Consider the following 17,928-nt stretch of genomic DNA (forward strand, 5'->3'; position numbering starts at 1 on the left):
ACAAACAAACAAAAAATATCAACTTTTAATCTACTGTTACTGGCAATATTGTGATATTTCAAAGTGGTTGACCTTTCTGTAAAAAAAAAAAATATTCAATACAATGTGACTACAAATACTAGGATTTGAGCATTTACATTGAATAGTATGAAATAATTGCCTATTCTGAAATCTTCAAAATCATGAAATGTATGCTGAAATGTTTTTCAGGCACCGAATCTGACAGATGACCGCTATATTCAAATGGCTTTATTGTCCAAGTCTGAAAATTGAATACACCATAACTGTCTAAAAATTGTTTTAAAAAAAAAGAAGTTACATATGAATACTTAGATATATACATAGAAACACATGTAGTCACTTGCCATGTTGCAACTACACCATGTCATGAAGTGCTTGGTAGGTGCTCTTAACCACCCGTTAAGCAAATGAAAGGGGTAATTGTTATCAACAAAACACAATAAAATATTCCTAAGAAAACAGTATATACCAAGAATCACATATGAACATACAAACTAACAAACAATCCTATCAATTTTATGTCGACTCTGTTCGTTACATATGTAAAAAAAAAACAAAAAAAAAACAGTTATTATTAGGACAGGACACAAAATGACTACAAAATAAAATCAATTCAAAACTTGGGTCTGCAAATGAACAAAAACCTTTGAATAAATACCAAAAAAAAAAAAGGTAAAAGGTTTAAGGATGGATACTTAATTCTGCTTTTGAAACCAAATTAATTATACTATTTGGTGCTTTAACATTTACACAGCATGTCCTGCCAGTGATTCCTAGCATGCAAATTTTAACCCACTTCCATTTCTTAATTTTAGTACAATAATTGACATATCTTGAGATCTCTATAAACGCTAGAAATTAGTCAAGTAGTTCTCTGAATTGCTGCAGTAAAAACAACCTGCTTGTGTATGTACATATCAGAGAATACTGAAATAAACCTAGGAAACAAGCATATGACTTAATATAGACAACATGAGTTAAGAAACTATACAGTTTGAATGTGTTCAGAAAATTGAATGACTAAGAATCACCTGCATTGCAGGAAATACTCTTCAGTACACTTTACTCCATAACTGGGCTTTGAAAGAGAATGTCTGATGGTGACTGAGATGGGAAAGAATCTGTTGAAGTCCCATGAGTCTGCTGATGTTCTTCTAAAAGATGTGGAAAAGCAAATGCTTTGTCACACTCCGTGCATTCATAGACAACTTGCCCAACGTGAGTTTCTTGGTGCTGTCTCAGTTGAGAAAGCAGGCTGAAAGATTTATAGCACATATCACATCTGTGGTCAACATTTACTTTGGTAAACTTCTGCAATTCAGGATGCTTCTGTTCGTGCCTTGATAGATCATACGGTGTTCTATAGGATTTGTCACAAATTGAGCAGCGGTATTTACGATCTGCATCATGGGTTTTACGGTGGGACAAAAGCGCCTGTTCTGTTTTGAAGGAATTGGAGCACAAATCGCATTGATAAGGCCGCTCATTGTGTATTTGCTGATGCTGTGTAAGATACTTCTTTTTGGCAAAGCTTTTTCCACAAACCAGACACTTGAAAGGACGGTCAAAATCATGCAACTTTTGATGCTCCTGTAAAGAGATGCTGGAAGGAAATCGTTTGTTGCAGGTAGGGCAATTATAAAAGTCTTCTCCGACATCAACCTCCTCCTCTTCCTCGTTATTAATGAGTACTTCAGAAGATTTTTCGAAACGTCTCTTTCGATCAGTGGTTGACGAGGACGAAAGATGTTTTTGGTGAACACAATAATGTTGGCGAAAGGCATCGCTTCCAAGGAAGCTCTTTCCACATTCTGTGCACTCGTACTGCGTAGCTGCAGACAAATGGCACTGTTCGTGTTTCTCAAGTTGTTGCTTAGTTGAGAATGTCTTGTTACAAACATTGCACATATTTGCATGAACAGAAAGGTGATTTGCCAGCTCCAACACTTGAGAAAAACTCTCAGGACATATTGGGCATCTGTAAATTTTGTCCTGATTTATATCATCAGTGTTCGATATTTTCACTTCATCAACTTGAGATTTGGAAGGTTCTTCACCACCATGTGTTTGCAAATGGGTCAGGAAGTGATGGCGGTGACTGAAGCTCATGTGACAACTATTGCACTGAAAGGACCGAGATCTAGATAACTGATGAGTGAGCTGATGTTTTTTAAGATGGGAACCGTGCAAGAAATACTTGTTACAATCTTTACACGAGTATGGGCGCTCTCTTGCTGGATTACAGCCATGCTCCGAGAGCTGCTCAGGATCTGTAAATCGCACTTGACAAATTTCACAGCAGTATTTGTATTGCTGAACAGTACTTAATGAAGGGCTGATCGTAACTGGTGGAGATGAAGTCGTCTGCTTTGCTGGAGGAATTAAAGGAGGGAGCTCTTCCTCTGCCTCCGTGTGGATTTTCCGGTGCTCTGCTCGGCTTGATTGGCAAGAAAAGTTTTTGTGGCAAAGGTCACAGGGAAAGTTTTCTTCACGATGTGTAATCATATGTTCTGTCAGCTGTGAAGACCGTGTGAAACTTAAATGACATTTTGTGCATCGATGGGGATGTTTTCTAACATGAGTGTGCTTATGTTTGCGCAATGCAAAGAGTGAAACAAAACCTTTACCGCACATTTGACACTGAAATTCAGATTTGTGACTGCGTTGGTGCTGCTGCAAATTTACAAGCTGAATAAAGCATTTGCCACATTCTTCACACTCATAGGGCTTTTCACCAAGATGGCATCTTTGATGATCCTCGAGACTTTCTGATGTCAGGAATGTTTTACCACAGACATGACAAGGAAAATAAGGGGCAGAGTCAGAATCATCATCACTAACATCTTTATCATCTGCATCACTTCCATTCGATTCATTGTTGCTCAACTGATGTTCAGTGGTAGCACTTTTAAGGTCATCAACGCTTTGTGAATGCCCCTTATGTTTAATCCTGCAGTGTTTCATATAAGATCTTCTGATAGTGTAAACTTTATTACAGGGATGGCAAGTAAATACTTTAGGAGACAATCCATCAGGTTTCACAGTAGGCTTGATTGTTTTAAGTGGTTCACTGGCTGGGTGAGCCAGCCTTTGATGTGCAGTCAAGGCTTTAGAAGACCAAAACCTCAACTCACACGTGTCGCAAACAAATGGCCGATTAGGGTCATGGCAAGATCTGTGTATGTCCACATCAGAGGGATAGCGGAAACTCCTAAAGCATTCTGGGCAGGTATTCTTAGCCGTTTCCTGATGCTGGGTTTTCACGTGTCTTTGCAGCATGCCTGCTTGATCGAAGGTCTTACCACAAATGTGACATCGATGGCTTTTCCCAAATCTACGCTCCTGGTCTTCACGTCCATGAGCCTCAAGATGACTTATAAGCAAGAGCCCATCAGTAAAACTTTGCTCACATTCAGAGCATTGATATTTGTGAACAGCTGTATCTCCTTTATCTGCATTTCCTTTATCCTGGTCTTTACATGAAAACTTTGTCTGGAGTACTCCAGTTCCTGTTGTGTTGGAGCCTTTATTAAAGACTAGGACCTCATCATTAGAACTCTCTAATTCCGATGAAACTGCATCTGCTGTGGCAGAATCCATTTTTGAGCCTTCCAAACCCTTACATTTTCTCATGTGCTTCTCTTGTACATTTTTGCTCAAAAAGCCCTTGTTGCATTTTTGACAAGAGAGAGGGTATATTGTTGTGTGAGTACGCATATGCATACCAAGCCCGCTGTTGGTTATAAACTTCATGTTGCATTGATCACACTCAAATGGTTTCTCCCTTTCATCATCAGGATTTTCATGCCCATTGTTAGCATACATTTGACAGCTGGTCTGCAAGTTCTCAGTACAGTTATCATCTACTGGTTCCTCTTTAATGGGCAAATTACTTGATAACATCTCGTACTTGAGGATACCTGACTGCTTTAGTTCATTAGATCGGTGATTTGCTAAAATGTGTTGCTGAAGCTGGGAGAACAACAAAAAGCGTTCATTACAGCTGACACAGGAAAACGCCTTGATCGTTGAAGGGCTGGAAATACTGCTTACATTTACAGGGCAGTCACTGGATTTTATGCTGATGATACAGTTGCTCTGATGTATTTCAAGAGCTTCCTGAGTAAACAATCCCCCACATTTGTCACAAAGCACTTTAGGACCTTGTCTTTTCCCACTGCATTTGGTCAAGTGCCGTTTTAAATAGTCTCTTCTGATGAAACGTTCATCACAACTGGCACATCCAAATGGCTTTTCCCCTGTATGAAGACGAGTATGCAATTTTAATTGCGCTTGGTTTTTAAAGCGGCGAGGACAGTACTCACATGGGAACTTCCATTTATTGGAGTAGTGTCCCTCTATACGTTGCACAAGTTTGGACGTTTCTCTGCAAGACTCAACTTGAGTATTTATCTCTGTTGGCATTTTTACTGGTTTCAGGCACTCTTCTGAGGACATCTTGCAATTCGCCCTGATGCTGTGCCTCTTCAAACTGTCCTTAGCGGTAAAACCAGTACCACATCTTTTACAAGAAAATGGTTTGAAAGTAGAATGTAGCATGGAAATGTGCCTTGTTAAGTTGCTGTGGGCAGAAAACGTCTTTAAACAAGTACTGCATTCAAAAACATTACTGTGTGTCTGTTTCTTGGCTTGAGTGCCAACATGGTGAGGTGCAGTTTGTTCAAGAGTCACGTCAAGTTGTTTTTTGCCTCTACATCGTGTCTGGTGATATTTCAGGTGATCATGTCGAGAAAAACAATTTTCACACATCTTGCAACGATAGGGCTTAACTTCCGTGTGGGTAAGAATGTGCCGTCTGAGAGATCTAGGCTTTGTAAAGGTTTTTGTGCAAAAATTGCACTTCAATTGCTCGCCATTTTCTCCAACGATTACTGTGCATTCCTTTAGACTGGGTGTACTCTGCACATCCGGCTTGTTTTTGGTTTCTTCAGGTTCATACAATATTTCTGTTTCATGATGCCTCAACACACCATCACATAAGGTCTCATGCTGTTGACAGGAGCACTTATTGTTATATTTCTGGTTACAATGCTTACATGCAAATTCTTGTCTTCCCATGTAAGAATAAAGATGTCTAAGTAAGTACGATCTGAACTGGAAACGCTTAGAACAATGTGGGCATCGCTCCTTAAAACGATCCTCCATCTTTATTTCTTTTAATATTCTGCATGTTTCATTTGTAACAACTAAATTGGTACCTTTGCACTCACTCTTATGTGCTTTTTCTGATTTTTCACTTTTGAAGGCCTCTCCCAATGTGGATTCCTTGGCGTTGCAGCTTTTCCGATGTCCATAGATCTTTTTCTTTTTGTAATATTTCCCACACTTTAAACATGGCACAAGATTGTTAGCCAAGTGAGCTTTTTCGTGCATTTTCAAATTACCCGACATGGTAAATATATGTGGACAGTATGAGCATGTATATGATTTTGAAACTTTTCCTGACTTTGATACTGCAGTTACTTCACGTTTCGGTTGTGTTTGAGCTGGGGCTGATGATGGAGAGAAAGGTTTTTCATGTGGTCCCTTGCATTTCGCTTCATGAAGTCTGAGAGGTTCCTTCCGCTGAAAATGCATTCCACAAGACTTGCAGGGAAAAGGTTTTTCACCAGTGTGCAGACGGAAATGCCGAATCAGTACAGCTCGACTTGTGAAATTATGTTTGCAAACTGGACACTTGAAAACAGAAGGTTTTGGAAGGTGGGTTAAACAGTGTTCACTCATTGCTTTGGAACCAACAAATGCCTTTTGACATATTCCACAATTAAAGGACTCCTCATTACTCCTTAATTCTTTCACTTGTTCTGCTTCACTCTTATTGCAGTCATCTGCAGACTTTTTGGTTGGCGGTGATTTCGGCACGGCTTCTTTCTTTGTATGACTTGCAACATGTCGGAGCAAGAACACAGGAAACTTGAACTGCATTGGGCAATCAGGGCACTGAAGCATACCCTTTTTTATGTGTGACTGTCTATGTTTCAACAAATCTCCAATAGTGGGTACGATTTTTTTACAGACAGAACACTGTATCCTTCGCTTGTGAACATTTTTGTGCGCTATTAAGTGTCCACGCCTTCCAAAATTTTTACCACACTCCAAGCAGTGGAAGGGTTTCTTTCCCACGTGTAGCTGCAGATGATTCTTCAATAAGTCGCTTGAAGTGAAGCTTTCATCACAGAATCTACAAAGGATAGGGGGACTAGGGACCATATCGGAAGAATTTGGGCTCAAACACTCTTCTGTTTGAGGGCCTTTATTTTTAGAGTCTGGTTCTTTCACATCGCTAGGGCCATCATGTTTTCCCACTGGTGCTGTAGAACGCTGAAGTAATGTGTGTTTCTTCATGTGTCTATAGACTCCAGATTTATGTGCAAATGAAGCTGAGCACACTTTACATTTATAACATTGCAAATTCACTGTTGGCAGCACTTGCTTTTCCTCTTTTTCTTCTTTGACAGTTGCCTTGATCAGTTTGTTTTTGCTTGTTGTCCTCTGTAATTTATATTGCTCAAAGCATCTGCTTTTAAGATGTCTATTCCGATTACAAGCCATGGAAAACATTTTATTGCACAGGGGGCATTTATACCGGTTTCCCACTTTTCCTTTCCCTATTTGCGTATATTCTTTCAAACACCGCTGTCGCATGTGTCTGGTTCGGTTGTAGGAGTACCTAAAAATCTGTGGGCAAGTGGGGCAAGCAAATCTACCAAAAACTCCACCTGTAATAGATGGTTCAGTATTGTGTTGCTTTGTGGCACAACATTGCTCCTTTTTATGTTTGTCAAGATTCCAGGAATATTTAAAAGTCTTTTTACACTTACTACACTTAAAAGGCTTTGTATCTGCATGTGACCTAAGGTGTACTTTCAGTTGTGCTCGGAGTTTGAAGTTTTTTCCACAAACAGAACAATTTATTTTTTGTGGAGATGGCCTCTTCTTGTTTATGTCTACAAGTTTCACAAAACAATTCTGGATCCCAATCTGACAATCAACTCTGAATGTAAAAGTTGTTTTTTCTGGGTCCATTTCTGAATTTTTCTTGCCCTGTTCACTGGGCTTTAGTATCAAAGGAGTGCATCGGACTTTTCGTTTGTGAGCAATGCGTTTTTTCGCGTTCGGGAAGTATAAGCCACAGCGGTCGCACCTATGTGGTGTTACAGTTGTATGCTTTTGCTCATGATCTTGATAGTAAGACAATTTAACGAATGGTTTTTGGCAGTACTTGCATAGGTATTTTGCATTAATGTTCTCAGTCACTTGCCTAGTAGATGACAATACTGTATCAGACAGCTGCACATCTTTTTGTTCACACAAATGCTGTGCTGCCAATGTTCCAGTAGCAAAATAGGCTCCACAGGTGAGGCAATACTGAAAGGTATGCTTAAAATGTTGACAATGATGGTGTTCAATGAGATCATCCAAATTCTGCAAGTTCTTCTGGCACACAGAACAAATGTACATGTTTCCATCTTTAGTATTATGATTAGTTGTCTTCATAACAACGACGGGCTGTAGTTTTTTCATTAACTTCTTAGAGGATAACAAGGAAGCCCCGTTTTCAATTCCGGCATCAAAGGTACTTTCAGTTCTTGCTAAGCCCATAATGATTTGGTCTTCTAACATCTCATTTCGCTGTCCAGGATCCTGAGACAAAGATGTGCTACTGTAAGATGACAAACAGTCATTTGCTGCCTCTTTTATCTGACCATTGGGTTCAGATTCAAGCGTAGCTTTTACAAGAACTGGGGGTTGTGTATGATTAACCTCACAGGTTTGGGAGTGCCGACTTATACTCCCAGACAATGAACAGTTAGCAGCATTTTGGTCTAATTTTGTATTGTCCAGACTGATCAAACCAAAACAGGACTCTAAGAATTCAAAACTGCTGCGTTCAACCTCTTGACTGCTCTTTGTCCTGTCATACTCCGGTTCGTTATCATGAGCAGTGTCTTTAACATCATGTTTTGATTCATTTTCTGCAGTATTGTTTTTGACCTCAAATGGGGTGTTCCCTTTTAAGTGGCAATCATTTTGTACACCTATATTTTCAGTGCTAATGGTATTCTTCTCAGTATCTTCTGTACTCTGCTGTGCACCATTTAAATCCAAGGCACAAAAAGAACTTATTTGAGTCGTGTCTTTGCAATTCTCACTACTTTCAGTAACACCACAGTTTGTGGTCTGGATAAGAAATCCTCCATTTATTTGTTCCTCGGTTTCCAAAGGGCACCCATTTTCACCTTCTGTGGTCTTCAGAGCTGAGCACTGATATTCATGATTTAAGAGGGAGCTTTCTACCCGATTATCAGCATCCATCACATTATCGAAACTGGCACTTTGTCCTTCACCCTCTGTCTCAGGAGAAGCTCTACACAGATAATGTTGCTTTTCTGTAGATTCATCAATTTCTGCCTCTATTTCCAATTCATTTTTATGCCCAGAATTCCCTGCTTCCTGAAACTCAGAAGACTGGTCAGGTTTTCTTTCCAAGACATTCAAAATGTGTCCAAAATCTGCTTCAGAACAGCTGCTAATATCTGAGTAATCATCAAGACTAGTTACAGCCATTAAAGCAGGATCTATTGCTGACCCATATAAAGATTTATCAAACACAGGTGAACTACTTTTTGAAAAAGTAATTTGTTCTGGCGTAATATGGTTTTCCCCATCATGGCTTGTTTCATGATTTGTGTCTTGCACAGCATTTGCCACGGAATTCACACAGTTCAATTCTGATGAAGGAATTACTGCAGAATCCATCATACTTGAAACGTCATCTTCTTCAGTAAAATGATCCATGTGTTGAAATCGGTCCTTTGACTTGCACAAAATCTTTCAGTCAGATAGTCTTTGAATGTTGCCCATGAGTCACTGCATTACATCTTCAGTCAGGAGACTCTGCAAGATAGTTTACTTATGTATTATTAAAATTATACATCTGTTACTGTTAAAAAAAAAAATTAAGTAGCAAATGAACACTGTACTCACTGAACATCCAGAGATCATCAGTCGAAGGGCTGCAATTCACCAGTATGAAGAACTGCACAAAGGGGGGAAAAAGGAATAATAAATCCAAAAAACAGACAGACATCCAAGATACTTGGATAACGTGTAGTGGCCTTTAACACAAAATAATAATTTTTGGAAATGAAATACATTTCTCTTTTGCACATACCTCAACCAGAGGTTCAAGCATTTTAAAATCAAGTTTTTGTGATGCAGACATGCATTTTTCATAATGCTCTCAGCATTTGTACCCCTGCATCTATGTAAAAGGCACGAATGAAAAGCAAGCAGTGATGGCTACTTTGAGGAAGACTGTGGTTTAAGTAGTTGTTGATGGTGCAACTGTAGTGCCTTTTGAAGCCACAAAGCAAAGGCAAGTGTGAGCTGAGGTATGTTCAGATTTCTTCTACAAGATGTCCTTGGACCATGTATTTGATCATCAAATGCATTTTTCTTTGACAACAGAGCTTGCTGTACCTTAGTACAAGGACATCTTGCAGGAGAAATTTGAACATACCTCAGCTCACCCTTGCCTCGTCTCTGTGGCTTCAAAAGGGCACTATAGTCAGAGGCACATCCATCTTACAAAATCACATCACAGCTAGCACTGCAGCAGTTGCTCTAACTGATAGATGCTGACCTTTCTGAAGGAGCTAACAAATAACCTCACTTCTGGTAGTGTTTCTCCTGGGCCAGGATATTGAACAAAAACCACAAGAAAGAATAGTGTTTGGCATGGTTAAAAGTATGTGAATCAGACCAGAGGAACCTGCCTTGAGTACCCGAGTCCCTCTTGGGCCCGCTGCCAAAGAACGTACCATCAGTATACTGTTGTATCATGTCAGCTGGCTCCTACGTGCTGCTGGCAAGGAACAGTTGCTTTGGACATATGTACCCTCTGCTTTCATTGTGGCATCGGAGTAAACTCATAAGATAGAAGCAATAAACACACATACTTCCCTTTCCTGTTAGGATGTTGTTGGGTGCAAGAAGAGTACTTGGGGCATGTAGTACAGTCAGAGAACATATACCATCATAATGTTACATTTGGGCTTGATGTGCTTCTGGCCAATTTTTAAACACTCAACACTAAATTGTGTGAAACAATTAGTCTGGTAACTAAGCAATTAGTCTGGTGAGGCTCTGCAATGATGCTACTAATGTACTGTCAAGGCAAAAATATGCATCCTGGGGGGTGGGAACTGCACAGCAGAACAGGAACCCCAGAGCTGGGAAAGGACTGGCTAGGCAGAGGGGAAACATTGTTGCTTATTTTATATAAAAAAAAAAAAAAAAAAAAAAAAAAAAGAGTCTGGATATGGTTCTCTCTGAGATCTGGATAGCCTTCTGACCTTCTGATCAGATGATCTGGTCTTCAAAAGGGCTCTTGTATAACATTCTGGCAAAAAAGTGCTGATTCATGTTCCATGGAGAATTCAGTAACTAGGGCAGAGAACCCTATTTATGGCCCCAGAGATGGAGGTCAAGAACTTGCACATCTGATGCTTTCACTGCTTTTTGAGTCACTAAAGTTCAAAACTGTACATCTTCAAAGGATCACTTAGTTTAACTGGCCCATCAAATTGAATTACCAACAAAAAATAGAGCACTCAAATAGTCATTTAAGAAACACTTCTGAATACAAGAGACCCTAATATAAAGACCTTATTTACCCTCAGTGGCAGTAGGGGTTGTGGTTGAGTGCAGGTTTGTGAATGGAGGACACAGCCAAGGGGAAGTGAGGAGTAAGGATCACACACCTGGGCTGAATTGTGTTCATGACCATTCTGTTGCAGTAAGCTCTGGCAGAAATGAGAGAGACAAGCAGCAAGACAACAGAGGAAGGCTTGCCTGCTCTTGGACATGCTGCCAAGTGGTCCTTTGTGAACTGGACCGCCTCTCTTAGTGACGGTGTACAATGTCGCTGGACCCATTCAGGCCTCCCCTCTGACTGTCAGGTCTTGAACGGTTCGAGCTCCACAAAATCAACAATGTTGGTGTCGCACTTCTTTGCCAGTAGCCTCCTCCAGCTGACGTCTGGGAGCTGCTGGGCGAATGCAAACGGGCGGCCAGCATCATGGAATGGTGGTAATCGGAAGTTATGGTGCTATTTAGGGGTGTGGCTGCCCCGCTGCAAAATCATCCACTTTAGGTCCAGGTACTCCAGCATGATGTGTAAGGGAAGCTGTTGAGCTGCAAGTTGGGGGAGTGGTAGTTTAGTGTTTAGAATGTTGGATTTGAAGGTCATGTGTTCAAATCCAACCACTGCCAAGCTGCCAACTGTGGGCCCTGGCCCCAGCTGCTCAGCTATACAAATGAAAGTATGCAAGCTTCTCTGGATATGGGAGCTGCATAAGGGTGTCTGCCAAATGATGTAAATGTAAGCTGGGTTTCCACAAATAACAGCACAATTTTATTTTCTGGACATTTTTAAGCCTCAGCAGCCCACCTGAATGTGTTACTGTGCAGGCCCATCTTGCTGAGCATGACATGGGGCCTGGCTACTGAGGATGCAGCAGGAGTACCTTTTAGTAATGTCCTCCAGTCCTGGGGGACCCAGGTCCCAGGACCTGGGCTTGAAGCAGGGCCTAAAAGCCTGGATCATGCTCTGTTTGCAACTCCAGGAGCGACCGATATTGCATTTGGTGGATGCCAGCCAGGGTCCTGGCAATTTCGAGCAGTGGCAAGGGCTCCATGACCAGACCAACTCAATCTGGAGATTTGACAAAGAGGTAACTGGAGGCAGGCTTGGAATAACAAAGTATGCTTTTATTTTTTACTATTGCTTTTCAATTTTCAAGACACAAACATAACTCTTTTTGCTTAGCCTTATCTCCACAGTTCTCTTCTTTCCCCCTTTTATCTCTGTCACAGCTCACTGCGATAGACAGCAGTCATTAACACAATTCAGCACGTGTGTGATGCTTAACCACTCACTTCCCTTGGCTCCAGCCTTCATTCACACACCAGCACTCGACCACAGCCCGCTTCCACACGATTACTAATGATATTCACCTCAACCATGTCTAGGGTTGTCATGATTCAGTGAGTAAAAAACCCTGGAAAAATTTCTAAGCACTGAATTGAGTGCAGGAGAAAAAAAAATCCATTCATTCATCATGGCACTGCAGGCATAGAGGATTTCCTAAGCACCCAAAAAAAAAAAAAAGACCCAAGATGGCTAAGAAGAAAGCAGAGGACATTCAGACCATCATTGTCCCTACATTGCTGTGAGGAAGGCAGGATTGTGGCGAGATGGGCCTGCACTCCTGTGGTGGGATTGCCGCAGGATTGCTCAGGATCATCATAGGTCTCTCCAATCCATGTTGTTAGAGATGGAGGATCATTCAGTTCATGCCAATCCATGCAAATGCAAGCTGTGACACTGCCTGATTGGAGGTGGTCATTGAGAGGATGGCAGTGGAGTAATTCATACATCAGCTCCCAGATGGAAATAATCAGAATCCAGTTTGCTTACCAAAGTTGTCCGACTCACAAAGGACCACATGTCTGCATGCGTAAACTCAAGAACACTACAGGTCCTCATACCCACCTCCAGGATTTCTCCTACTCCAGCAACATAAAATAGACTACCACTGCCTGCAGCTCCACCGAGCTTGGCAATCCCTGACCTCCCAAACATACCTTCCCTAGATAGATAGGGAAGGCTAACTTGAACAATGGCAGCAAAAGCGGTGGGTCCCATCATATTGTTAAATTGCAGTCTTGCTCTAACCTGAGCTGAAAGGCGGCTTGGGCAGGTTTGCTGCGGCTGAGTGGTTTCCAGGCAGAGTGCTCAAGGATGGAAGTGAGTCAGGTACTCCAGACAGCCACAGTCCTTACCCAATTATGTGGCATGTCCGGTAGTACTCAAGGAAAGATGCATCAGGCCTCGGAGGAAGGATTTGGACAGTGTTCTAGATGACCCTGTCAATACGCTAATACATTTTAGAGATACAAGTGCATGTGCATATTGGAATAACAGGTGTATTTTTCCCCTTTCAATTTACAAATCTTCATGGACAACTATTTGCATAAAGTTTAATTAGAATTGGATAAATTATTATTAGATAGAAAGTTGATTTCAGTAATTTTGTTTTTGAACAAAGGTAAAGTTTCCATTTAGTAGCATTTGCTACTTGGGTTGTATCATACCAACACAGTAGAGTGAAGCAACTAGAACAATCTGAGAGCCTGAGCTAAAGTTAAATTTGGCAGGGATCTCTCCAGGTGAAAGATTGTGTAATGTGAATGCCTCATTTGAATACAATACCTATAGCATACATACCTCTACAACACTGAACTGATCATAAGCGATTTAGGTCTTATAGTCATGTCATATGCATTCAAGCATTAGTCTGCAAACAAGCTGGACACCAAACCCCTAGTTTAACATGCCACTCTACAAAGAACATCTCCTCATCCTGCTCCTTATATATCAAGGTCTAACACGCCATGAAATGTGTGACGTTAATACCTGGCAGCTCCAGAACTGTCATAATATATTAAAGCAATTAAAAAACAAACACCCTAGCCTATTAAATAGGATGGCTCAGGATAAACGATAAAGTTTAAGCTATTGATTAAATGCAATCTGCAGTAATGCCTTGCTCTGGATCTGTATTATGGATACAATACAAAAGAGAAGATGATTTGATAAATACTAGAAGTGCATCGGGACTGGGAATCTGTGTGACAATTTTTTTTGTTTACTCATTTAATCATTTTCATGTATGAATGAAGGAGTGGCCAGATCTAAACCTTGTGGGACATAGACAAACCATGTTTGTTTGTATGCCAGGAATAACCTTAATGCTCCAGTAACAGACCTTGTTTGGATTAATTCCAAAATTGTAATCAGTTCATGTGTTGTACAATGATAATTCCATATAAATCAAATAAACCATTTAACCACTTGTTCTTCAGAACCTGCTCACAAGAATCTTAGATGGACACATGGGTGGTAAGACAAAAACAACCGGAAAACCACTTAATAACAATTTCTTAATCCAGGGTATATACCTGTGATTGTGGAACTGTCAGAGCTTAAATTCACAGGTCAAGTACTGATACTAGTACTACAATCTGTGCAGCACTCCAGATCCAAAACCAAGGTAGACAAGGAAGCCATTTCAAAGACTGGTGCAGAAAGGACATTACAACAGGTCATGAACTTGTATTTCATGTGACAAACCTGAGAGAGCCAGACTAATACTATCATTTTTGCTATACCACTGTTTGGTTCAAGATCAAAATATGATTTACATCAATTCTTTTGTTAGATCAAAAATATTCTAACATACATTGGTGACCATACTACAAGATGCAGACCACTAATCATTAGTAAGAAGTCCTGGAACCAAGATCAACCTCAAAGTGTGGAGAAAGAAAGGATCTGCTCATGATCGAAAACATTCAAGCTCACATTGGTACATTGCATGATACATACTGATGATCATGATGGCTGCACAAAATGAATTCAGAAGTCTAAAGAAACATTGTGCCATTTTACACAGAAATGCATCCAATCTAATAGGGAATAACTTCATCATGCAGCATGACAATGACCCAGCAAACATTGCCAACACAACAAAGCACTTCATCAAGGAAAGATTTATACAGTTTTAGACTGCTCATATCAAAATCAAAAAGACCTTAATCCAACTGAGCATGCATTTCACCTCCTAAAGAGAAAAGTGAAAGGAAGAAATCCCCCAACACACAAAAACTGGAGGAGGAAAAAAAAACCCTGCAGTATATGCCTGGAAAAGCACCACAAATAAGAATGCTACAGTATAGTGTAGTCAGTGGGTTACCGGGTAGATGCTAGCAAGGGAGAGCTGATTAATATTCACTATCTATAAATTGTAAATGTCCAAATATTTACAGTAAACGGCATAAAAGTACATGGCCTCTGAACATAGATATATTACCATTTCTAAATTATGACCAAGTTATTGTTAGTTTAGCTGTTTACCAAAGTATATTCGAGTTAACATTTATGGAGGAATGTCAAATTAACCTGGCTGCCTACGAAATAAACCATTTTTATATGGCAGTATAGCACTTCAGACATGCTAGTCTTTGTACCCCACATGCATGACTGAGCCATGGGTTCGCATGAATCCATCACCAGCTCTACTTCCTTAGACCACTATACTAGGTACTACCTCCTGCATACTGGTAACACTCAAGACCTGCTGTCTGAGATCCACTGTCATCTAATCATAATAAGATCCTTACATGTGCATATTTTTCCTGCTTCCAACAGACCATCTTGGAGAGCTGACTTTTCACTTGCTGCCTAAAAAATTTCACCCCTTGACAAGTGCCACTTTAAGGAGATAAGTAAATGTTATACACTTCACCGATCAGTGGATTTGGTGTTATTGAGAAAGTAAGAAAAGGACAGGAGTACTACCTCCTGTTTTCTGTTTAAACACATCACAGGAAAAGCCACTAATGACTCCAGATTTTATTTAAGAAGGAAGACACAATTTTATCCAGTAACAGCGATGTGTATCAAATCCCAACTGATGTTTAGAGCTTGGCTCTTATGTTGTGGACATCAATACAACATCATACAAAGAATTATTACAAAACAATTTTCCCAAAGTAATGAACTATAAAACTATTTTTAAAAATGTACTTTCCTTATTATTCTTTATTTGTCCAATTAAAAGCCCTACAGAACAAATATGTTTGTGTGACCTCCTGCACAATTTCCTTTGCTGGAAAAAAAAATGGTTGGCATTTACAAAGAGAATGGAGCTTATGCTGGTCAGTAGTTATGTAAAAGGAACATTTATATTATTTATTATGTTAAAGATTTATTTCTTTACGTTATGCATTTCTCAAACAATAAAAAAATAGTATAGAGAACAGCTGCATAGTTGCATGGGGGGGATAAATCAAACCAATGACTATGATTAGGAATTACAACAAAATAGCTAGTGTAGCAAAATAAAATCTGGCATTTTAAACATAATAGGCACGCTGAGAAACTGACAACTGAATAGAGGCAAGTGTTTTGAGAAATTAGTTTAAAACTACTGACTAAGAGGTGGCAACAAATTCATGAAATGGAAGATTCTTCTACATACAGAAGATAAGTTTTTTAAGCCTCGACTGAACTGGCTTTGTGTGGCTACATCACTTATTCAATCATTATTTTACTCTGATCTGGAATCACGGCACTGGATGCTGGTTGGATCAATGCACTCAGATGCATGAGGACAAAGTCATAATTAAAATACTCAAACATCATACCATGCTGTATATATTCAGAGCTTCAGCATCTGCTTCAGCAGAGTCATCTTGATGCTTGTAATGTTGCCTCTTGTGGTTCTCTCTAAAAATAAAACACAAATATTACTTGATTTATAGAAAGTGACATCAGATTGATTATATATAAACACACAAGATTATAATATCTAAACACACCGGTGATGTAATACCTTATAAATGGCATTTATGCCAGGGGCATTAACAGAGCAACAAAAGAGCATCATCTAAGGTGACACTGGAGCAAATTCATGTAAAAAAGTTTAAACACTCACTCACTTCCTGATACTGAATTGACCAAACCCGCGATACTTTCATCACCAACTACACGTTAGCCGTCTATTATCTGTTACCTTAAGAAATGAACAAATTTGAAGCTTCCAATAAGCGATCAAATTAGTATTGAGGAGGCTTTCACTGTAACAAACTAGCTAGCCCACTACAAAACAACTGCGACGGGAAGTAGCCAGCCTATGTACTTACATGCTAGCTAAATAGCTAGCTATTAAATGAGATAAAAATTCACTGCCAGCTGAAGCAGACTAACTGGTGTGGTCAGATAAATTATTTAGAAGGTATAAAAAGTCACAAGGACACCGAGCCTTTCTTTATATACGCAGCAATAACTATAGAACAATTTCGTCCGTTACAAACTTCAACAGCATCCCTAACCACATTAGGCAACTAGCTACTTCCCGAATATGACTTCTTTGTAGCTAACAAATTAGCTACAGAGTTAGCCATGGTAGCAGTCAAGACAAAATGGACCTTGGGCTAAAGCGCAGCCCCTGCAATCCAAAACGAACGTGACCTTAACCAAAACCATTTATTAAAATAAATTTTTATATCGAATCTCCTGTCCTGCCGAACTAAATGGTAGCTGGTTGTCTCCATGCTTGGCGCAGAATTCTGCTCCATTTATCATTCATTAAAATGCAGCCTAAGGTTCCCGCAGGAGCACACATTCAGTGTCCGCACGTCTCGTAGCTAGCGACTTACCGTCGTTCCGAGGAAAGGTGTTGTTTCCTTGCTCCCCGTCCTACCAAGGCAACCTTCAAGCCAGCGAAGAGCACTACGTTCGTACCCTAGTCCTTGCAGTTAATGAGTGGCGTACGGTGTTGAAATTACAGAATAATGAATAATTTGCCGTTAGTTCCGTCCACACAACACATCCCCAAACAATGTGCAGAAGCCCGGGATATTTCGCGACAACCAGCACCTTAACCAATCATCTTAAAGTACAAAGCGCCTAGGTCCCGCCTTCGGTTCTACGGGGCCTCCATTTCAGCGTCCATTACGCGCAATCCGTAGTGCCTTTGCGCATGTTCCTTCAGCTCAGGTTGTGTAAGATGGCTGCATGGTTGTTGCCAGACTTGGCCACATGACTGACGACGGCACCGACCACCATTTGCTGTGGAGCCATTTTTGTCTGGCATGCCTGTGCTAGGGTGCTACCTCCCTCCTTGCCCTGACTATGTTCCTACTGCTTGTTCTGATGGCTCATGTGGAGACACTTGGTGACTCAAGCTTGAACATACCATCCAACAGTTTTAATATGGGGTGCCCTGATGTCTGTCGTAGCAAGTAAGCCAAGGG

General features: G+C 40.3%; 1 protein-coding gene across 4 annotated transcripts; it reads right to left on the bottom strand.

Moving 5' to 3' along the window:
• Positions 1–234: 234 nt before the first annotated feature.
• znf1035 (zinc finger protein 1035) lies at positions 235–17,658 on the bottom strand. Of its 4 annotated transcripts, none has more exons than XM_058389589.1 (4): positions 17,332–17,658; positions 16,318–16,399; positions 9,031–9,082; positions 235–8,940 (listed from the first exon to the last, which is right to left on the bottom strand). In XM_058389589.1, the coding sequence occupies exon 4, from the start codon at positions 8,839–8,841 to the stop codon at positions 1,084–1,086; it is 7,758 nt and encodes a 2,585-aa protein (XP_058245572.1). In that variant the 5' UTR covers positions 8,842–8,940; positions 9,031–9,082; positions 16,318–16,399; positions 17,332–17,658; the 3' UTR covers positions 235–1,083. The 4 variants fall into 4 exon arrangements, with proteins under 4 accessions (XP_058245572.1, XP_058245582.1, XP_058245591.1 ...); XM_058389599.1 differs by having other exon boundaries at positions 235–8,955; XM_058389608.1 differs by lacking the exon at positions 17,332–17,658 and adding an exon at positions 16,612–17,247.
• Between the last annotated feature and the right edge of the window lie 270 nt (positions 17,659–17,928).

This window comes from Hemibagrus wyckioides, linkage group LG01 (assembly GCF_019097595.1).
Source record: "Hemibagrus wyckioides isolate EC202008001 linkage group LG01, SWU_Hwy_1.0, whole genome shotgun sequence".
Classification (NCBI taxonomy): domain Eukaryota; kingdom Metazoa; phylum Chordata; class Actinopteri; order Siluriformes; family Bagridae; genus Hemibagrus; species Hemibagrus wyckioides.